The sequence below is a fragment of the Plectropomus leopardus genome, chromosome 9, assembly GCF_026936395.1.
Source record: "Plectropomus leopardus strain MGB_pleo_1.0 chromosome 9, ASM2693639v1, whole genome shotgun sequence".
Taxonomy (NCBI): Eukaryota; Metazoa; Chordata; class Actinopteri; order Perciformes; family Serranidae; genus Plectropomus; species Plectropomus leopardus.
This window is the reverse complement of record NC_142184.1, coordinates 292,958-317,178: the sequence shown is the minus strand read 5'-3', so window position 1 is coordinate 317,178 and position 24,221 is coordinate 292,958. Positions and strand designations below refer to the sequence as shown.

The window sequence follows — 24,221 nt, the reverse complement described above, 5'->3', positions numbered from 1 at the left end:
AATATTAATATTTTAAAAAATGACACTTTATATGAATAAATAAATAATAATATTTCATTACAGAATAAAAATCCTGCATCAGCTTCACTGTTTCATCTTCAGAGTTCAGAGCTGATTTCATGAATATTTTCAGATTTTTTAAAGAATAATTAAAGCAGATTTATTAAGTTTGATTACAAATTGAATCAAATTGATGATAAATATTGATGTTTTTTTTCGAAGAGAAACTAAAAAAAGCCAAACAAATAAGAAAGAGAAAAAATAAAAATCAATATATCGGAAAACAGAAGAACAATCAATAATTCAATCAGTTTATTGGTTAACCGTTTTAGGTCCGGGCGCGCGCGCCGACGCCCGCGATGACGTCACATGTATGCGACAGCGTTCAGTTGGCGCTCAGAGAAAAACAGAAGAAGAAGAAACAGAAACTGCGGTGAGTTTATCCTTTAATATCGATTATTATCGATTATTAATCATTGATTATCACATACCGTCATCATGATAATGTGACAGAGAAGACAACTCGACCGACAGACAATATTTATACACACAGAGACACTAATACTGCAGTATTAATACATAGACATACACACGCACACACACACAGACACAAATACTGCAGTACTAATACACAGTGAAGTAATGATAAATGGGAAGAAGTCAATGAGCCACAAACAGTTAAATGTGAGATCTGAGCTGGTGTTAAAATATATAATAAAATGATGATGATGATGATTTTTTAATCGCTGTCCAAAAAATCAACAAACGTTTCGTCAAAATGTTTTTTTCACCAAAAAAACGAAAATTAAAGAAAATGTCTTTGAAGTCATTCAGATTAATTATTGATTTTATCGCCCACTCAGCGTCCCCCACTGTCCCCCGCTGTCCCCTGCTGTCCCCCGCTGTCCCCTGCTGTCCCCCACTGTCCCCTGCTGTCCCCAGCTGTCCCCTGCTGTCCCCCACTGACCGCCGCTGTCCCCTGCTGTCCCCTTCTCTACCCTGCTCTACTCTGCTGTCCTCTGCTGTCCCCTGCTGTCCTCAGCTGTCCCCTGCCTCAGTGAACTGTTTGGACTCATTGATGATTTATCAGTTGATTAAAGAAGCGATCAGCTGATTGATGAATGATGTAAACAGCTGTTGTTGTTGTTGTTGTTGTTGTTGTTGTTGATGATGATGTTGATGTTTTTGTTGTTGTTGTTGATGTTGATGTTGATGTTGATGTTGTTGTTGTTATTGTTGATGTTTTTGTTATTGTTGATGATGTTGATGTTGTTTTTGTTATTGTTGATGTTGTTGATGTTGATGTTGTTTTTGTTGTTGTTGATGTTGTTGATGTTTTTGTTATTGTTGATGTTGTTGATGTTGATGTTGTTGATGTTGTTTTTGTTATTGTTGATGTTGTTGATGTTGATGTTGTTGATGTTGTTTTTGTTATTGTTGATGTTGTTTTTGTTGTTGTTGATGTTGATGATGTTGTTGTTATTGTTGATGTTGCTGTTGTTGATGTTGATGTTGTTTTTGTTGTTGTTGTTGTTGTTGATGTTGTTGATGATGATGTTGCTGTTGTTGTTGTTGCTGTTGTTGTTGATGTTGTTTTTGATGTTGTTGATGTTTTTGTTGTTTTTGTTGTTGTTGATGTTGATGTTTTTGTTGTTGTTGTTGATGTTGTTTTTGTTATTGTTGATGTTGTTGTTGTTGTTGATGTTGTTTTTGTTATTGTTGATGTTGATGTTTTTGTTATTGTTGATGTTGATGTTGACGTTGTTGCTGTTGTTGTTTTTGTTATTGTTGGTGTTGTTGTTGTTGATGTTGATGTTGTTTTTGTTATTGTTGATGTTGTTTTTGTTGATGTTGATGTTGTTGATGTTGTTTTTGTTGTTGTTGATGTTGATGTTGTTTTTGTTGTTTTTGTTGATGTTGTCGTTGTTGTTGTTGTTGATGTTGTTTTTGTTATTGTTGATGTTGTTGATGTTGATGTTGTTTTTGTTGTTATTGTTGATGTTGATGTTGTTTTTGTTATTGTTGATGTTGTTGATGTTGATGTTGATGTTTTTGTTATTGTTTATGTTGATGTTGATGTTTTTGTTATTGTTGTTGATGTTGTTGTTTTTGTTATTGTTGATGTTGATGTTGTTGTTGATGTTGATGTTTTTGTTATTGCTGATGTTGTTGATGTTGTTTTTGTTGTTGTTGATGTTGATGTTTTTGTTATTGTTGATGTTGTTGATGTTGATGTTTTTGTTATTGTTGATGTTGACGTTGCTGTTGTTGATGTTGTTTTTGTTATTGTTGATGTTGATGATGTTGTTGATGTTGTTGTTGATGTTGTTTTTTGTTATTGTTGATGATGTTGATGTTGATGATGTTGTTTTTGTTATTGTTGATGTTGTTGATGTTGATGTTTTTGTTATTGTTGATGTTGATGTTGATGTTGTTGTTGCTGTTGTTGATGTTGTTGTTTTTGTTATTGTTGGTGTTTTTGTTGTTGATGTTGATGTTGTTTTTGTTATTGTTGATGTTGATGTTGTCGTTGTTGTTGTTGTTGATGTTGTTTTTGTTATTGTTGATGTTGTTGATGTTGATGTTGTTTTTGTTGTTATTGTTGATGTTGTTGATGTTGTTGATGTTGATGTTGTTTTTGTTATTGTTGATGTTGTTGATGTTGATGTTGATGTTGATGTTTTTGTTATTGTTGATGTTGATGTTGATGTTTTTGTTATTGTTGTTGATGTTGTTTTTGTTATTGTTGATGTTGTTGATGTTGATGTTTTTGTTATTGTTGATGTTGTTGATGTTGTTTTTGTTGTTGTTGATGTTTTTGTTATTGTTGATGTTGTTGATGTTGATGTTTTTGTTATTGTTGATGTTGACGTTGTTGCTGTTGTTTTTGTTATTGTTGATGTTGATGATGTTGATGTTTTTGTTATTGTTGATGTTGACGTTGTTGCTGTTGTTTTTGTTATTGTTGATGTTGATGATGTTGTTGATGTTGTTTTTTGTTATTGTTAATGTTGATGATGTTGTTTTTGTTATTGTTGATGTTGTTGATGTTGATGTTGATGTTGATGTTTTTGTTATTGTTGATGTTGATGTTGACGTTGTTGTTGCTGTTGTTGATGTTGTTGTTTTTGTTATTGTTGGTGTTGTTGTTGTTGTTGATGTTGATGTTGTTTTTGTTATTGTTGATGTTGTTGATGTTGATGTTTTTGTTATTGTTGATGTTGATGTTGACGTTGTTGTTGCTGTTGTTGATGTTGTTGTTTTTGTTATTGTTGGTGTTGTTGTTGTTGTTGATGTTGATGTTGTTTTTGTTATTGTTGATGTTGTTGTTGTTGATGTTGTTTTTGTTGATGTTGTTGTTGATGATGTTGTTTTTGTTGTTGTTGATGTTGTTGATGTTGTTGATGTTGATGTTGTTGATGTTGTTTTTGTTATTGTTGATGTTGTTGTTGTTGTTGATGTTGTTTTTGTTATTGTTGATGTTGATGTTGATGTTGATCAGGTCGGTCAGAGATGTCGTCTGGATCAGACTCTTCAGGATCTGGACTGAAGTCCATCAGGAGGTCCCCTCGTCTGTCTCCTCGTCCGTCCCCTCGTCCGTCCCCTCAGGTCAGTCAGCCGACTGCAGGACTGGAGTGATCAGACAGGAAATGACTCATTTACAAACTTTATTCATTATTTTGTTTTAATTATTATTATTTATGTAGAAATGTGATCATTTTGTTGTTGGTCAGAGTGACTGAGCCTGATACTTGAGCACAGATTACAGATTTATCAGAATTAGGAGATTTGAGGACGATACTTTCAAAACTGATGTTTTGTCCTTTTTCTCATCAAATCATCCTGAATTATTAACTCCGCCTTTTATCACCAACGTTTGAAAACACTCCGATTATTTTCCTGTTTTTAACTTTAATATTTCACAGACCAGAGATTAATTCATAAAATAACAGATAACACACACACACACACACTGAACACACACACACACACACACACTCTGAACACACACACACACACACACACACACTCTGAACACACACACACTGTTCATCAGGAGCAGAGAGGAGTAAAGAGGAGCAGAGGAGTAAGGAGGAGCAGAGAGGAGTAAAGAGGAGCAGAGGAGAAAAAAGAAGAGCAGAGAGGAGTAAAGAGGAGCAGAGGAGTAAGGAGGAGCAGAGAGGAGTAAAGAGGAGCAGAGGAGTAAAGAGGAGCAGAGAGGAGTAAAGAGGAGCAGAGGAGTGAAGAGGAGCAGAGAGGAGTAGAAAGGAGCTTTAAATGTTCCTGTTTGTGCTTTCAGAGCAGCGGCAGCAGTAAAGAGAAGGAGGAGAGGAGAGGAGGAGGTGCTCTGCAGGAGGTGAAGAGAAGAGGGAGGATGGAGAGGAGCAGAGAGGAGGAGCAGCTGAGCGACAGACTGAACACGCTGGTGAGAAAACAGTGACACACTTTCATTGATTGTTGGGAGGTTTGAGGTTTGTCCGTCGCTCTGATGCTGCAGACCGAAGTATAATTGTAATATAAAGTAAATGTGTGTGTGTGTGTGTGTGTGTGTGTGTGTGTGTGTGCGTGTGTCTGTGTGTGTCTGTGTGTGTGTGTGTGTGTGTGTGTGTGTGTGTGTGTGTGTGTGTGTGTTAGGATCTGAGCAGCAGGTCCTGGGTCAGTGGAACAGGTCTGGTTTACTCAGAAATCTTCACTCGTCATAAGAACCTGTGGGACGACAGGTAACCAGCTGACACCTGTCTGTCTGTCTCACACACACACACACACACACACACACACACACACACACACACACCTGTTTGATGATCACAGACTAGGCAACGACACCTGACACCTGTCTGTTGTTGTTGTTGTTGTTTCAGTCATGCAGAGAGTCCTGACAGAGTGACGTCCATCATGGAGGAGCTGCAGAGACAGGAGCTGCTGTCTCACTGCGTCACAGTGGAGGTCTGTCCACCTGTCTGTCTCTGTCCACCTGTCTGTCTGTCCTCATTTTCTTGTGCACATGTTGAAGTGTGTGATGATGTGAAGAACAGATGAACCAGTCGAACAGTAACTGTGAGGCTGAAGCCGGACGTGTTGTTTCCACCAGGTGAAGGTCTCCGTCAGTGCCTCTGATCACTGACACACCACAGACTGTCAGCAGCAAAGGAACATCTACCGAGCATGGAGGATATTTAAAATAGTTCTCCTTTTTTTCCATATGAAAACATAGTGGCATCATCACAAAAACCTGACATTTAAAGGGTTAAAATTCTGAAAAATAATGAATATTTGATATTTATGATTAGGACTGATGTTAGTTAAAACATAAACTCAATGAAAGTAGAAATCATGTAAATGTATAATATTTTTTAAAGCTTGATTTTGAAAAGTGCATTTTTTGTGCAGAGTGAAAGGAATGTGTGTGACATTAAAGCGGGCAGTAAAGGGTTAAATATCATTATTACTGTAGATTTATTTGTTCTCTCCGTTCGGCTTCACACAGCAGTTTGTTTCTGAGACAGAAATCTTAAAAGTGTCTGAAAACCTGATGAGACTTTGCTGTGTTTCAGCCTCGAGACGCTGCAGAGGAAGAGCTGCTGCTCGCTCACACGTATGTCTCTACTGTCCTCTAACACTCTCACATTATTCTACTGCACTCTGCTGCACTCTACTGCACTCTGCTGCACTCTACTGCACTCTACTGCACTCTGCTGCGCTCTGCTGCACTCTACTGCGCTCTACTGCGCTCTGCTGCACTCTACTGCACTCTGCTGTGCTCTACTGCACTCTACTGCGCTCTATTGCTCTCTACTGCAGTCTGCTGCGCTCTACTGCACTCTGCTGCACTCTGCTGTGCTCTACTGCACTCTACTGCATTCTGCTGCGCTCTACTGCACTCTACTGCATTCTGCTGCGCTCTACTGCACTCTACTGCACTCTGCTGCACTCTGCTGCACTCTGCTGGGTTCTACTCTGATGTTCTGTGTGTGTTTGTAGGAAACAGTATGTGGATCTGATGAGGTCAACTCAGACAATGACACAAAGTGAACTTCAGGCTCTCTCTGAGAAATACGACTCTGTTTACCTCCATCCTGTAAGAACACGCACTCACGCACACAGACAGACAGACACACACACACACACACACACACACTCACGCACACAGACAGACACACACACATACTTGCTGACCAAAAGGAGGGACCAGTCAGTTCAAACACAAGACAACATCTGTTAATGTTTCTGTGTGTGTGTGTGTGTGTGTGTGTGTGTGTGTGTGCGCGTGTGTGTCAGGAGTCCTTCCAGGTGTGTGTGTCAGCGGTGGGTTCAGTCCTCCAGCTCGTGGATCAGGTGATGACCTACGACCTCAGGAACGGGTTCGCTGTTGTCAGGTAACTGCAGCCTCTGGTGGTGTGCTCAGACGCTGCTCGTAAAAACATCATGCTGGAACAAACAGGGTTAAACTGGGACCAGCCACACATACACACACGCACACACACACACACACACACACAGAGCGTCCCATTAATCTGCGCGTTTACCCCAGCTGTTAAATCATTTCCTGCTGCTCCTGTTCACATTAAAAGCATTTTTAGGGAAATTGAATGAAGACTGTTATTGTTGTTGAACTAATAGTTTCTGTCTCTGTCTCTCTGTCCATCTGTCTCTGTCCCTCTGTCTCTGTCTCTGTCCCTCTGTCTCTGTCCCTCTGTCCCTCTGTCTCTGTCACTCTGTCTGTCTCTCAGACCTCCGGGTCATCACGCTCAGTCTAACGAGTCTAACGGTTTCTGTGTTTTCAACAACGTGGCGATCGCAGCTCGATACGCTCAGAAGAGACACTCAGTCAGCAGGTAGGTGTGACCGTACGCTGCTCTGATTGGCTGACGGCCACTCCGACACCCAATACTAATCTGTGTGTGTGTGTGTGTGTGTGTGTGTGTGTGTGTGTGTGTGTGTGTGTGTGTGTGTGTGTGTGTGTGTGTGTGTGTCAGGGTGTTGATAGTGGACTGGGATGTCCATCATGGTCAGGGGATCCAGTACCTGTTCCAAGACGACCCCAGGTGACCTCCTGATCCTCCATCCTGCTCACACATTCTGCTCTCTGTGTCCCAAATACACCCAGTTAAAACTCTGTGTGTGTATGTGTGTGTGTGTGTGTGTGTGTGTGTGTGTGTGTGTGTTACCTGTGTGTGTGTCAGTGTGCTGTACTTTAGTGTCCACAGGTACGAGCAAGGGTCGTTCTGGCCTCACCTGTCGGAGTCAGACAGTCAGTTTATTGGCAGCGGCCGTGCTGAAGGCAAAAACATCAACCTGCCCTGGAACAAGGTCACCGTTCACACTGTTTACACCATTCACAGTGATAACACTCTCTCTTCTCACACTGTTAACACCATTCACACTGTTTACACCATTCACACTGATAACACTCTCTCTTCTCACACTGTTAACACCATTCACACTGTTTACACCATTCACACTGATAACACTCTCTCTTCTCACACTGTTAACACCATTCACACTGTTTACACCATTCACACTGATAACACTCTCTCTTCTCACACTTAACACCATTCACATTGTTTACACCATTCACACTGATAACACTCTCTTCTCACAGTTAACACCATTCACACTGTTTACACCATTCACACTGATAACACTCTCTCTTCTCACACTTTAACACTGTTCACACTGTTAACACTCTCTTCTCATACTGTTTACACCATTCACACTGTTAACACTGTTCACACTGTTAACACTCTCTTCTCATACTGTTTACACCATTCACACTGTTAACACTGTTCACACTGTTTACACTCTTTCTTCTCATACTGTTCAGGCTGTTCACACTTTTCACACTTTTCACACTTGTAACTTTTCACACTGTTTAGACTGTTCACACTTCTCACAGTTGGCACTACTCACACTTCATTTTTTTACACTGTTTATGCTGGTCAGGCTTTTCACACTTTTTTCCGTTAACAATGCTCACATTTTTTCACACTTTTTAAGTTCTTTCACACACGCAGCAGAACGTCAGACGCATTCAAAGTGAAAATGTGAAACTTTGCTTTCACTTACAAACACCATTGAACTGATCTGATCAGCTGTGAACAGATCGACAGATCAATAATCCACCCTGCCAGTGACAAACTGCTGCTGAGGAAAAAAAATGAGCTCATGCTGCGTTCAGGGACCTACAAAAACCTCTGACCTCAAAGCGAGTCCACAGAATGATACGATCACACCATCCGGCACACCGACACTGTTCAGAGGGAGAGTTCACAGTTTTGTCTGTTGGTTGAAAATCAAATTCATCATATATTGATCCAGAACAGATCACTGATTGGTTTGATGTGTTATTGATCCCTCAGACGGGGATGACGGACGCTGATTACATCGCAGCTTTTCAACAGCTGCTGCTGCCTGTAGCCTACGAGGTAATACACGCACACACACACACACAGAGTGACTGCTGTCAGATGATGATGTAATGATATAAGTGTGTGTGTGTGTGTGTGTGTGTGTGTGTGTGTGTGTCAGTTTGGGCCTCAGCTGGTTCTGGTCTCTGCTGGATTTGATGCTGCAGTCGGAGATCCGAAGGTAAAAATCTGCAGACCTCAGATCAGATACAGAGAGTTCAGTATGTTTATCTATGTTCAGATATCTGACGCCGTGTGTGTGTGTGTGTGTGTGTGTGTGTGTGTCAGGGGGAGATGTGTGTGAGTCCTCAGTGTTTCCATGTTCTGACTCACATGTTGATGAGTTTGGCTGAAGGTCGACTCGTTCTGGCTCTGGAGGTAAAAACCTGTTTCAAGACGTTTTATGAAGAATAACAGTTTAAATTTATATTTTTTGGGTGTTGAATTGTGATTCCTTTGGCATGTTATCTAATCAATGAAGCAATTATTTTTTCGTCACATGATTTCTTTGCTTCTGTCATTACACGGAGACATTTCACTGAGGTGCTATTCTCTGAATCCTGTTAAAAACATCTAATAGCTTTTTTAAATTCCAAAATAAATTTCACATGATAAACAAAAGTAAAATGTTAAAATGTATTTCACTTTTAAGTTTTGAGTGCTTAAAAACCTGTTTTACATCTTTCACACACACACACACACGCACGCACGCAGTATATGTACATGAGTGTAAATACTAAATACTTTGTAAATATATATATATATATATATATATATATATATATATATATATATATTTATAATTTTTATTTTAAATATATATATATATACACGTATATATATATATATATACATATATATAAGTGTACACGTACAGGTACAGACTTCGGCAGTGTTTTATGTAAAGTAAATAACTACGCACACATGCAGTATATGTACATGAGTGTAAATACTGTATATATCCTGTATGTATATGAGTATGGCCTGTGTGCTGGTACAGGGAGGTTATAACCTGCAGTCGACAGCAGAGGGCGCTGCAGCCTGTGTCAGAGCTCTGCTAGGAGGAGCCTGTCCTCCTCTGACTCCGCCCACCGCTCCATCTGACAGGTAACAGGTGAAACACACCTGAGACACACCTGAAACACCCGAGACACTCCTAAGACAACCTTGAGACACTCCTGAAACACCTAAGACACACCTGAAACATGTGAGACACACCTGAAACACCTGAGACACTCCTGAAACACGTGAGACACTCCTGAAACACCTGAGACACACCTGAAACACACCTGAAACACGTGAGACACACCTGAAACACCTGAGACACACCTGAGACACACCTAAAACACCTGAGACACACCTGAGACACACCTGAAACACACCTGAAACACGTGAGACACACCTGAAACACCTGAGACACACCTGAGACACACCTAAAACACCTGAGACACACCTGAAACACACCTGAAACACGTGAGACACACCTGAAACACCTGAGACACTCCTAAGACAACCTTGAGACACTCCTGAAACACCTAAGACACACCTGAAACACCTGAGACACTCCTGAAACACGTGAGACACTCCTGAAACACCTGAGACACACCTGAAACACACCTGAAACACGTGAGACACACCTGAAACACCTGAGACACACCTGAGACACACCTGAAACACACCTGAAACACGTGAGACACACCTGAAACACCTGAGACACACCTGAGACACACCTAAAACACCTGAGACACACCTGAAACACACCTGAAACACGTGAGACACACCTGAAACACCTGAGACACTCCTAAGACAACCTTGAGACACTCCTGAAACACCTAAGACACACCTGAAACACCTGAGACACTCCTGAAACACGTGAGACACTCCTGAAACACCTGAGACACACCTGAAACACGTGAGACACACCTGAAACACCTGAGACATACCTGAAACACACCTGAAACACGTGAGACACACCTGAAACACCTGAGACACACCTGAGACACACCTAAAACACCTGAGACACACCTGAAACACGTGAGACACACCTGAAACACCTGAGACACTCCTGAAACACGTGAGACACTCCTGAAACACCTGAGACATACCTGAAACACACCTGAAACATGTGAGACACACCTGAAACACCTGAGACATACCTGAGACACACCTAAAACACCTGAGACACACCTGAAACACACCTGAAACACGTGAGACACACCTGAAACACCTGAGACACACCTGAGACACACCTAAAACACCTGAGACACACCTGAAACACGTGAGACACACCTGAAACACCTGAGACACACCTGAAACACACCAAACACACCTGAGACACACCTGAAACACCTGAGACACACCTGAAACACGTGAGACACACCTGAAACACCTGAGACACACCTGAGACACACCTAAAACACCTGAGACACACCTGAAACACACCTGAAACACGTGAGACACACCTGAAACACCTGAGACACTCCTAAGACAACCTTGAGACACTCCTGAAACACCTAAGACACACCTGAAACACCTGAGACACTCCTGAAACACGTGAGACACTCCTGAAACACCTGAGACACACCTGAAACACACCTGAAACACGTGAGACACACCTGAAACACCTGAGACACACCTAAAACACCTGAGACACACCTGAGACACACCTGAAACACACCTGAAACACGTGAGACACACCTGAAACACCTGAGACACACCTGAGACACACCTAAAACACCTGAGACACACCTGAAACACACCTGAAACACGTGAGACACACCTGAAACACCTGAGACACTCCTAAGACAACCTTGAGACACTCCTGAAACACCTAAGACACACCTGAAACACCTGAGACACTCCTGAAACACGTGAGACACTCCTGAAACACCTGAGACACACCTGAAACATGTGAGACACACCTGAAACACCTGAGACATACCTGAAACACACCTGAAACACGTGAGACACACCTGAAACACCTGAGACACACCTGAGACACACCTAAAACACCTGAGACGCACCTGAAACACGTGAGACACACCTGAAACACCTGAGACACTCCTGAAACACGTGAGACACTCCTGAAACACCTGAGACACACCTGAAACACACCTGAAACATGTGAGACACACCTGAAACACCTGAGACATACCTGAGACACACCTAAAACACCTGAGACACACCTGAAACACACCTGAAACACGTGAGACACACCTGAAACACCTGAGACACACCTGAGACACACCTGAAACACCTGAGACACACCTGAAACACGTGAGACACACCTGAAACACCTGAGACACACCTGACACACACCTAAAACACCTGAGACACACCTTAAACACCTGAGACACACCTGAAACACGTGAGACACACCTGAAACACCTGAGACACACCTGAGACACACCTAAAACACCTGAGACACACCTGAAACACCTGAGACACTCCTAAGACAACCTTGAGACACTCCTGAAACACCTAAGACACACCTGAAACACCTGAGACACTCCTGAAACACGTGAGACACTCCTGAAACACCTGAGACACACCTGAAACACACCTGAAACACGTGAGACACACCTGAAACACCTGAGACACACCTAAAACACCTGAGACACACCTGAGACACACCTGAAACACACCTGAAACACGTGAGACACACCTGAAACACCTGAGACACACCTGAGACACACCTGAAACACACCTGAAACACGTGAGACACACCTGAAACACCTGAGACACTCCTAAGACAACCTTGAGACACTCCTGAAACACCTAAGACACACCTGAAACACCTGAGACACTCCTGAAACACGTGAGACACTCCTGAAACACCTGAGACACACCTGAAACATGTGAGACACACCTGAAACACCTGAGACATACCTGAAACACACCTGAAACACGTGAGACACACCTGAAACACCTGAGACACACCTGAGACACACCTAAAACACCTGAGACACACCTGAAACACGTGAGACACACCTGAGACACCTGAGACACTCCTGAAACACGTGAGACACTCCTGAAACACCTGAGACATACCTGAAACACACCTGAAACACGTGAGACACACCTGAAACACCTGAGACACACCTAAAACACCTGAGACACACCTGAAACACGTGAGACACACCTGAAACACCTGAGACACTCCTGAAACACGTGAGACACTCCTGAAACACCTGAGACACACCTGAAACACACCTGAAACATGTGAGACACACCTGAAACACCTGAGACATACCTGAGACACACCTAAAACACCTGAGACACACCTGAAACACACCTGAAACACGTGAGACACACCTGAAACACCTGAGACACACCTGAGACACACCTAAAACACCTGAGACACACCTGAAACACGTGAGACACACCTAAAACACCTGAGACACACCTAAAACACCTGAGACACACCTGAAACATGTGAGACACACCTGAAACACCTGAGACACACCTGAGACACACCTAAAACACCTGAGACACACCTGAAACACGTGAGACACACCTGAAACACCTGAGACACACCTGAGACACATCTAACCCTAATGACAGATGGAACCAGAATAAACACTCGACAGTTGTCGAGCAAAATTCAGACTCAACTAACACACATACAGCATACACTAAAAATACTTACACCAAATACACCAAACTAATTTAATACATGGGAAATTCCAGTAATGATATAGTAAAAGCACATCACAGGCTGTGGTGTGGAGAGTACAGTGTGTGTGTGTGTGTGTGTGTGTGTGTGTGTGTGTGTGTGTGTGTGTGTGTGTGTGTGTGTGTTGTCCAGCAGGTGGCAGCAGTGATATTTACTGCTGTACAAGTACTCACACTGATCACTGATCACTGATGCTGTGTGTGTGTGTGTGTGTGTGTGTGTGTGTGTGTGTGTGTGTGTGTGTGTGTGTGTGTGTGTTTTAGCGCCCTGCAATCAATCTCTCAGGCGCTCTCTGCTCTGTATCCTCACTGGGCCGCTCTGCAGACACTCGGTGAGACTTCAGTTACAGCTTTTATTGTGAAAGGTCCAACACACAACATAACAATGCTCAACATTAACTTCCTGTTTTCCTCCTGTTTACTTCCTGTTTCCTGTGCAGAGGGCGGCCTCTTGGCTGAGGGGCGTGTCAACAGAGCAACAACCAATAAGCACAGCGCAAAACAGAGCGACCCCGCCCCCTCTGTTTCCACGACAACAGGTCTGGTTTATGATGAGAGGATGATGGAGCACTTGAACCTGTGGGACAGGTGAGAGACAAACTGTGTGTCATGCCGTGTGTATTTCCTCTGTGTGTGTGTGTGATAACACAGCGTGACTGTGTGTGTGTGTGTGTGTGTGTGTGTGTGTGTGTGTGTGTGTTTGTGCAGACATCACCCTGAGCAGCCTCAGAGGATCTTTAAAATCTTCTCCAAACATCAGCAGCTGGGCTTGGTCGATCGTTGCAAACGGATACCGGTGCGCTTAGCAACAGAGGAGGAGCTGTCCAGGTGTCACAGGTACGTCGGCGTGGTGCGTTGGCGTGTTCTCAGATCGTCCTGCTTCACTGGTTAGGAAGTCGTGATGTGGAAACTAAAGAGTAGATGTGCTTGTTTTCTCTAGCGTTTAAACATGTTATTAATTTTCTGTTTAATTATTTATTATTGTTAATTATTTTTATTTCTTTTTTTTTCTATCACAGAGACTTTTTCAGATGTTTTTTTATTCTGAAAAGGAAACAGGAAACATCCCATTTATCAAATTTAGGGGAAAAATTATTAAACATTAAGAAACAGCCCAAAATGTTAAAGAAAAAAATGGTCCATTGTAAACCCCCCCCCCCCGCCTCATAAATAACCAACAGTCCCTTAACAACCATCATGTGTTCCTGTTTAAAGAGTGAAGCATGCACCTGCTACATATCTATATATAATATATCACTCTGAGCAGATTGTGTGTGTGTGTGCGTGCGTGTGTGTGTATGTGTGTGTGCGCGTGTGCAGTGTGCAGCACATAGAGCAGATAAAGGCCACAGCAGGGATGAAGCCCAGAGATCTGCACAAACTGGGAAACGAGTTCAACTCCATCTACATCAACAACCAGAGCTTCCAGTGCGCCAAGCTGGCTGCAGGGTGCTGCTTCAGCGCCGTGGAGACCATCCTGTCGGGACAGGTAACACGCACAGAAACACACAGGTAACATACAGAGAAACACACAGGTAACATACAGAGAAACACACAGAGAAACACACAGGTAACACACAGAGAAACACACAGGTAACACACAGAGAAACACACAGGTAACACGCAGGTAACACACAGAAAAACACACAGGTAACATACAGAGAAACACACAGGTAACACACAGGTAACATACAGAGAAACACACAGGTAACATACAGAGAAACACACAGGTAACATACAGAGAAACACACAGGTAACACACAGGTAACATACAGAGAAACACACAGGTAACATACAGAGAAACACAGGTACCATACAGAGAAACACACAGGTAACATACAGGTAACATACAGAGAAACACACAGGTAACATACAGAGAAACACACAGGTAACACACAGGTAACATACAGAGAAACACACAGAGAAACACACAGGTAACATACAGAGAAACACAGGTACCATACAGAGAAACACACAGGTAACATACAGGTAACATACAGAGAAACACACAGGTAACATACAGAGAAACACACAGGTAACACACAGGTAACATACAGAGAAACACACAGGTAACACACAGGTAACATACAGAGAAACACACAGGTAACACACAGGTAACATACAGAGAAACACACAGGTAACATACAGAGATACACACAGGTAACACAAAGAGAAACACACAGGTAACACGCAGGTAACACACAGAGAAACACACAGGTAACACACAGAGAAACACACAGGTAACACGCAGGTAACACACAGAGAAACACACAAGTAACACACAGAGAAACACACAGGTAACATACAGAGAAACACACAGAGAAACACACAGGTAACATACAGAGAAACACAGGTAACATACAGAGAAACACACAGAGAAACACACAGGTAACATACAGAAAAACACACAGGTAACATACAGAGAAACACACAGGTAACATACAGAGAAACACACAGGTAACATACAGAGAAACACAGGTACCATACAGAGAAACACACAGGTAACATACAGGTAACATACAGAGAAACACACAGGTAACATACAGAGAAACACACAGAGAAACATACAGAGAAACACACAGGTAACACACAGGTAACATACAGAGAAACACACAGGTAACACACAGGTAACATACAGAGAAACACACAGGTAACACACAGGTAACATACAGAGAAACACACAGGTAACATACAGAGAAACACACAGAGAAACACACAGGTAACACACAGAGAAACACACAAGTAACACACAGAGAAACACACAGGTAACATACAGAGAAACACACACAGAAACACACAGGTAACATACAGAGATACACACAGGTAACACACAGAGAAACACACAGAGAAACACACAGGTAACACACAGAGAAACACACACAGAAACACACAGGTAACATACAGAGAAACACACAGGTAACACACAGAGAAACACACAGGTAACACACAGAGAAACACACAGGTAACATACAGAGAAACACACAGAGAAACACACAGGTAACACACAGAGAAACACACAGGAAACACGCAGAGAAACACACAGGTAACACGCAGAGAAACACACAGGTAACACACAGAGAAACACACAGGTAACACACAGAGAAACACACAGAGAAACACACAGGTAACACACAGAGAAACACACAAGTAACACACAGAGAAACACACAGGTAACATACAGAGAAACACACAGAGAAACACACAGGTAACATACAGAGAAACACAGGTAACATACAGAGAAACACACAGAGAAACACACAGGTAACATACAGAAAAACACACAGGTAACATACAGAGAAACACACAGGTAACATACAGAGAAACACACAGGTAACATACAGAGAAACACAGGTACCATACAGAGAAACACACAGGTAACATACAGGTAACATACAGAGAAACACACAGGTAACATACAGAGAAACACACAGAGAAACACACAGGTAACATACAGAGAAACACACAGGTAACACACAGGTAACATACAGAGAAACACACAGGTAACACACAGGTAACATACAGAGAAACACACAGGTAACACACAGGTAACATACAGAGAAACACACAGGTAACATACAGAGAAACACACAGAGAAACACACAGGTAACACACAGAGAAACACACAAGTAACACACAGAGAAACACACAGGTAACATACAGAGAAACACACACAGAAACACACAGGTAACATACAGAGATACACACAGGTAACACACAGAGAAACACACAGAGAAACACACAGGTAACACACAGAGAAACACACACAGAAACACACAGGTAACATACAGAGATACACACAGGTAACACACAGAGAAACACACAGAGAAACACACAGGTAACACACAGAGAAACACACACAGAAACACACAGGTAACATACAGAGATACACACAGGTAACACACAGAGAAACACACAGGTAACACACAGAGAAACACACAGGTAACATACAGAGAAACACACAGAGAAACACACAGGTAACACACAGAGAAACACACAGGTAACACGCAGAGAAACACACAGGTAACACGCAGAGAAACACACAGGTAACACACAGAGAAACACACAGGTAACACACAGAGAAACACACAGAGAAACACACAGGTACTTTGTTTTGCTGTTTTATGTCTCTGACACCTTCTGGGCACTAAAAGGACAAAAACTATTCACAGTCACTTTATTTTCATGGTCAGTTAACCAGGGGCCTATCAGGGGCCAGATGTGGCCCGCGGGCCGTCTGTTGGGCGTCAGTGTCCTGTATGATGGCACGTGTCCCTGTGCGTCTCTGCAGGTGAGTAACGGCGTGGCGATCGTGCGCCCGCCGGGTCATCACGCAGAGAGAGATTCTCCGTGCGGTTTCTGTTTCTTCAACACGGCAGCGCTCGCTGCTCGCCACGCTCAGAAAATCTCCCAAGATGCACCGCTGCGAGTCCTCATCCTGGACTGGGACGTTCACCACGGCAACGGGACGCAGCACATATTTGAAGACGATGAAAGGTGAGGAGGAACGTCATGTGACAGGAAGTATGTTACAGTGAACTGAACTGATGGTGTTTCTCTCCGTCTGCAGCGTCCTCTACGTCTCACTCCATCGCTATGACAACGGGACGTTCTTCCCGTCTTCAGAGGACGCTGCCCCCGACAGGGTGGGCGTGTCCAAGGGGGTGGGCTTTAATGTGAACGTGGCGTGGAGTGGCGGGCGAATGGGCGACTCCGACTACCTGGCTGCCTTTCACAGGGTCGTCATGCCAATTGCCACTGAGGTGACACACACACACACACACACACTCACACTCACAATCACACACACACACACAAACACAATCATACACAAACACACACATACACACACACAATCATACACAAACACACACACACAATCATAGACATACACACACACACACACACACAATCATAGACAAACACATACACACACAATGACACAAACACACACACAATCACATACACACAATCATACACAAACACACACACACACACAATCATACACAAACACACACACAATCATAGACAAGCACACACATACACACACAATCACACTGAGAAACACACTTACACACTCACACTGAAACACAAACACACACTTAAACACACACCCACACCTATACACTGAAACGCACACGGTTGGTGTCCTCTCCTCTGATTGGTCGGTGTCCTCTCCTCTGATTGGTGGACGTCCTCTCCTCTGATTTGGTGGACGTCCTCACCTCTGATTGGTCGGTGTCCTCTCCTCTGATTGGTGGACGTCCTCTCCTCTGATTGGTGGACGTCCTCTCCTCTGATTGGTGGACGTCCTCTCCTCTGATTGGTCGGTGTTGCAGTTTAACCCTGGGCTCGTTCTGGTGTCGGCCGGGTTCGATGCAGCTCGAGGGGATCCTCTGGGTGGATATCATGTGACCCCAGAGGGATACGCCCACCTTACACACCTGCTGATGTCACTGGCCGGGGGGCGGGTCCTTCTCATACTGGAGGTACAAACACACACACACACACACACACACACACACAATCACACACAAACACTGTGTGTGAACTGATGTGTAGAAATGTGTGAAACTGAGAGTTTGTGTGAATTCAACTGAAGTGAGTTAAAGTGAAGTGAATGGACATCAAGTGAAGTGAATGGTTGTGAGATTATGTGAATGTCAGAAATACAGAAGAGTGACCTGACATGAAGTCAATAGATATGAAGTGAAGTGAATAGATGTGAAGTGAATTCAAGTAAAGTGAAGTGAATAGATGTGAAGTGAAGTGAATTTAATATAAGTGAAGTGAACAGATGTGAAGTGAAGTGAATTTAGGTAAAGTGAAGTGAATAGATGTGAAGTGAAGTGAACAGATGTGAAGTGAATAGATGTGAAGTGAATTTAATATAAGTGAAGTGAATAGATGTGAAGTTAAGTGAATTTAAGTAAAGTGAAGTGAACAGATGTGAAGTGAAGTGAATTTAGGTAAAGTGAAGTGAATAGATATGAAGTGAAGTGAATTTAGGTAAAGTGAAGTGAACAGATGTGAAGTGAAGTGAGTTTAAGTAAAGTGAAGTGAACAGATGTGAAGTGAATAGATGTGAAGTGAATTTAGGTAAAGCGAAGTGAACAGATGTGAAGTGAGTTTAAGTAAAGTGAAGTGAACAGATGTGAAGTGAAGTGAATTTAGGTAAAGTGAAGTGAACAGATGTGAAGTGAAGTGAATTTAGGTAAAGTGAAGTGGACAGATGTGAAGTGAAGTGAATAGATGTGAAGTGAGTTTAGGTAAAGTGAAGTTAACAGATGTGAAGTGAAGTGAATTCAATAGAAGTGAATAGTGGTGTCATGGTTCCTGCATTCTCCTCCTCCCCCTCACTGCCAGTGTTTTTCCACTCACCTCACTCTGACCTGCTCTACCTGCCAGCCACGCCCACTGCTGCAGCCCGCTCTCCCTCAGCTGCAGCTCATCATCAATCAGTCCAGTATTTAAGACACTCCAACACGTTCACTCACTGCCAGATTGTTCCTCTGCTACTGTGCACGACTCTCCAGCGTTTTTCTGCCTGATTTCCTGTTGCCGACCCAGCCTGTTCCCGACCAGCTCTCTTCGCCTGCCTCCCCGTGTACCTACCTGCCTTCTGTCCCCGACCATGTGTTCCGATTCGGCGTTCCGGAAATCTGACGGCTCCACTGGCAAAGACCTCCCCGCTCGACCACGACGATCCTCCTGCCTGCTCCTCGACGGTACCGTTATTCTTTCGGACTGTTTTCCCGGCTACGGATCCTCTGCCTGTCCCCGACCACGACTCAGCGCTATCCCCGACAACGTTCCCACATGTGTTGTCGGCTCGTCGAGCTACGGGGTTTCCTGCTCTCCAGCCACAGTAGGTTCATGCTTCGTGTCTTCGCTTCGTGGGATTCCCAGAGACATTGTTTGGGCTAACCGCCAGAAGAACGAACTGAATATCTGTGAGCTGATCTTCGTTTGTGTTGGTCTTAATAAAAGTCATTACCAACTGACTCTGAGTTTTGGCGTACTGCATCTGGGTTCAAACACACCCCGTTTCAAGTGGTGAGATGAAGTGCATCATTCTAAACTGAAGTTAACGGAAGCGATCTCTCTCTCTCTCAGGGAGGTTATAACTTGACGTCGATATCCGATTCCATGGCGATGTGCACCAGCGTGTTGCTAGGTGACCCCCCTCCCTCCTTGGTGACGCCCCTCCCCCCTCCGCATCACTGCGCCGTGGCAACAATCAACGGGGTCATCCGACACCACGCCCCCTTCTGGAGGTCGCTGAGGATACACAGTGAGTGCAGCACTTCCTGTTTTATCTGATTTTGTTTTTGTTTTGAATATGTTTTTGTTTCATCTGATTTTATTTTGTTGTTGATAACTTCCTGTCTCCTTGTTCAGTCCCAGAGTCTGTGCGGGCGTCTCTTCCCTCCCCGAGGCATCGTGGGAAACGTAGTTCTAAAGGCAAAGGCAGGAAGTCAGAGCCGAGCAGCAGGGACAGACCGCCGCTGCCCCATGCAGGACCGGAGGACGCAGCGGTAAATTATTTCAAATTAAAATCTGGGTGGAGACAGATGACAAAATCTGAATCTCATGTTTCCTATTGGTCGATTTTCCTCCAATCAGACGGAGAGCGGGCTGGAGCAGCTCACACAGGGATTGGCCAGTTTGGACATCAGTGAAATCTCAGCCAATCACTCTCCTGCTACGTCCACGTGGGTGGGCGGGGCCAGGCCGAAGGTCCGCCTCAGTTCGGAGAAGGTCATCTGTGAAGGTGACGTGGCGGCGGAGTCAGGTGAAGTCAGACCTGAGCAGAGCCAATCAGAGAGGAGCACTCAGCCTCAGGTGAGCAGGAAGTCAATCAGCAATCTGCAGTCATCTATTTATTTATAGATATAAGATATGTAGATTCATCATGTATAGATCATAGATATATAGATTTTTATGTATAGATCATAGATATATAGATTTTTATGTATAGATCATAGATATATAGATTTTTATGTATAGGTCATAGATATATAGATTTTTATGTATAGATCATAGATATATAGATTTTTATGTATAGATCATAGATATATAGATTTTTATGTATATGTCATAGATATATAGATTTTTATGTATAGATCATAGATATATAGATTTTTATGTATAGGTCATAGATATATAGATTTTTATGTATAGGTCATAGATATATAGATTTTTATGTATAGGTCATAGATATATAGATTTTTATGTATAGGTCATAGATATATAGATTTTTATGTATAGGTCATAGATATATAGATTTTTATGTATAGATTATAGATATATAGACTCACTATGTCTAGCATGATCATGGTTATTTCATTATAGATAGATATGTAGATTTATATATAGATTATAGCCACATTAATTAAGTATTGATTATTTTATTTATACTGTAGATGTTTACATTAGATTATATATAGATTATGGATACATAGAATAATTAAATCAAGATTATATCCTTAGATAAAGATTATTAACCCTTCACAGGCTGTTGCCGTGGCAGCCACAGAGTCTGTTGCCCATGGAGACAAGGCTGCAGGGGGAGCAGGGGCGGAGTCAGAGACAGAGGGAGCGTGTGGTTGGTCGAAGCCTGAGACGTCTCTGGAGCTGATCTGTGGAGGACAGACTGACGTGGGACAATAATTTAGCTATCATAAAGTCTGTTTGTCTGTCTCTGTGTGTCCCCATGTCTCTGACCTGTCCCTCTGTCTCTGTCCTCAGACTCTGTACATGGTTGACCCCCTGTCCTGGTGTCCTCACCTGGACGCTGTCAAGCCCCCCCCCCCCTCAGGTATAGATGTCCTCCAGTCATGTCAGGACTGCGGCTCGGATGCTGAGAACTGGACCTGTCTCACCTGCTACCAGGTGACCTGTCCCACCTGTCCATCACACTCTGTCCCACCTGTTAATGATGTGTCTCACCTATTGATGTATCTTTTCACCTGTTGTTCCAGCTGTCTCACCTGTTGTCCTTGCTGTCTCACCTGTTGTGTCTGCCCTATTGTCCCTGCTCTCTCACCTGTTGTCCCTGCCGTCTCACCTGTCGTCCCTGCTGTCTCAGGTGTGCTGCGGTCGTTATGTTAATGAGCACATGGTGTGTCACGGTGTTGTGTCTGAACACCCGCTGGTGCTGAGCTTCAGTGACCTGTCCGTGTGGTGTTACCTGTGTGAGGCCTACGTCCACCACCAGGTGAGACCTTGTAGTAATTATTATTATTATTATTATTATTACGTCATGTATTTATTATCAATAACACTTACGTCCACCAGCAAGTGATCATCAGAATCATCATTATTATTATTATTATTATTATGAAAATCACGTCTTTAAACGTCAAACTGAAACTTTCTCCTCCTTCAGATTCTGTTTGAAGCCAAAAATGCTGCTCACTGCGCCAAGTTTGGAGAGGAGATCCCCCCATGGAGCTGAGAGGAGGAGGAGGAGGAGGAGCAGGAGGAGCTGAGAGGAGGAGGAGCAGGAGCTGAGAGGAGGGGGAGCAGGAGCTGAGAGGAGGGGGAGCAGGAGGAGCTGAGAGGAGGAGGAGCAGGAGCTGAGAGGAGGAGCAGGAGGAGCTGAGAGGAGGAGGAGCAGGAGGAGGAGAGAGGAGGAGGAGGAGGAGGAGGAGGAGGAGGAGCTGAGAGGAGGAGCAGGAGGAGCAGGAGGAGCTGAGAGGAGGAGGAGGAGGAGGAGCAGGAGGAGCAGAGAGGAGGAGGAGGAGGAGGAGGAGCAGGAGGAGCTGAGAGGAGGAGGAGCAGGAGCTGAGAGGAGGAGCAGGAGGAGGAGGAGGAGGAGCAGGAGGAGGAGGAGGAGGAGGAGGAGGAGGAGCAGTGTGACGGTGAAGAAGCCTGACAGCTGTTCTCGTCTCTTCTGATCGATGTGATTGGACCGCTGCGTTGCCGTGGAGTCCAACAGCAGCTTCGGTGCTTCCTGTCTGTCAGCTGCCAAAAAACAAACAAAAGATGTGTTTTTATTTTTTTAATGCAGATCGGTGCTCTTCATCATCATCTTCATCATCAGCAGGTCGTCGGTTCGATTCCCTGAAAATGTGAACGAAATCACCAGCGACTCTGGGTGCTTTTATTTTGAAAATCCTGCACAGAAACAAGAAGACTCGTTGATTTTTGAGAAGAGAAGAGGAAGAGGCGCAGGGATGATGTCACCAGGAAGCCCTGCCCACAAACAACAACACAGAAATCTGCAGATTTTTTTATTTGTTTGTTTATTTTTCATAAATTCTTCTTCGGTGGCTGCAGGAAGTGTCACATGTGATCAGCTGGAGCCAGGACAGGAAGTGTTAAAATAAGAGTTTGTTCATTCAGCTCCCTCCTTCACTTGTTAAAAAAAAAAGCAAAAACAAACAAACAAACACAGCGGCGGAGGAAGAGGGGGAGCGTTTGTGCCACTGAACGTCGCTCTGATGGCTTTAAAAACAAAAAGTAAAAAGTTTGTTTGCAGCAGAAAGAAAAGAATGAAAATGAGATTTGACTGAAACAGATTGACACTTTTGTCTTGTGATTTCCACAGTTTGAACGTCTGAAAGGTTCCTGCAGACACCTTTGACTTTTTATTCTTTAATTGAAAAGTTGTGTCGGTTTTATTATTCAGCTTTAATTTGAAAAGTCTGAAGCTGTGGTTTCCTGGGTGCGTTTGATCGTGAACGCTGCAGACGGAGGTTTGAGAGTCAGCGGGCGGGTTTGATCTGAGGCGCGTTCGTTTTGTGGACTGTCGGTGTTCAGGTGGAGATTAGAGGTCTGAGTGCAATATTGTGTTTGTAAATGTTTTATTACCAATAAAATGTTTGTTTGTATTTGTGTTTCCTGGATCTTTAAGAGTTAATTAACAATAAGGAGAATGATAGTTAATAATCAGTTTCATCAAACAGATCAATGACTGAAAACTCAAACTGATTATTTCTCCTTTAGTTTGATTGTTTAGGATTTAACTTTTATTTTTATTATGATTTTCCCACTGCAGGAAGTTCATCCTCAGGTCTGGATCTGGTCTGGTCCGATCTGATCTGATCTGAGATCTGGTCTGGTCTGATATCTGGTCTGGTCTGAGATCTGATCTAATCTGGTCTGGTCTGAGATCTGATCTAATCTGGTCTGATC

General features: G+C 43.4%; 1 protein-coding gene across 3 annotated transcripts; it reads left to right on the top strand.

Annotated features, from left to right (window-relative positions):
- Positions 1–378: 378 nt before the first annotated feature.
- Positions 379–23,917, top strand: hdac6 (histone deacetylase 6). Of its 3 annotated transcripts, XM_088081524.1 has the most exons (29): positions 379–433; positions 3,503–3,609; positions 4,301–4,426; positions 4,636–4,721; positions 4,863–4,947; positions 5,556–5,596; positions 5,983–6,079; positions 6,280–6,377; positions 6,732–6,836; positions 6,978–7,046; positions 7,185–7,311; positions 8,361–8,426; positions 8,530–8,589; positions 8,697–8,786; positions 9,409–9,515; positions 13,347–13,414; positions 13,523–13,670; positions 13,791–13,919; positions 14,403–14,571; positions 17,371–17,576; positions 17,650–17,842; positions 18,419–18,568; positions 20,196–20,373; positions 20,481–20,617; positions 20,706–20,924; positions 21,597–21,740; positions 21,831–21,974; positions 22,171–22,299; positions 22,471–23,917. In XM_088081524.1, the coding sequence occupies exons 2-29, from the start codon at positions 3,514–3,516 to the stop codon at positions 22,537–22,539; spliced, it is 3,336 nt and encodes a 1,111-aa protein (XP_087937650.1). In that variant the 5' UTR covers positions 379–433; positions 3,503–3,513; the 3' UTR covers positions 22,540–23,917. The 3 variants fall into 3 exon arrangements, with proteins under 3 accessions (XP_087937650.1, XP_087937651.1, XP_087937652.1); XM_088081526.1 differs by lacking the exon at positions 379–433 and having other exon boundaries at positions 3,523–3,609; positions 4,306–4,426; XM_088081525.1 differs by lacking the exons at positions 8,530–8,589; positions 8,697–8,786.
- Positions 23,918–24,221: the final 304 nt, after the last annotated feature.

What these genes read in the sequence shown, in the direction of transcription:
- hdac6 (XM_088081524.1), top strand. Translation starts at nt 3,514, where the DNA reads ATGTCGTCTGGATCAGACTCTTCAGGATCTGGACTGAAGTCCATCAGG. An exon ending in CCCCTCGTCCGTCCCCTCAG is followed by an intron (nt 3,610 to 4,300) that starts GTCAGTCAGCCG and finishes TTGTGCTTTCAG; the next exon opens with AGCAGCGGCAGCAGTAAAGA. An exon ending in AACGGGTTCGCTGTTGTCAG is followed by an intron (nt 6,378 to 6,731) that starts GTAACTGCAGCC and finishes TCTGTCTCTCAG; the next exon opens with ACCTCCGGGTCATCACGCTC.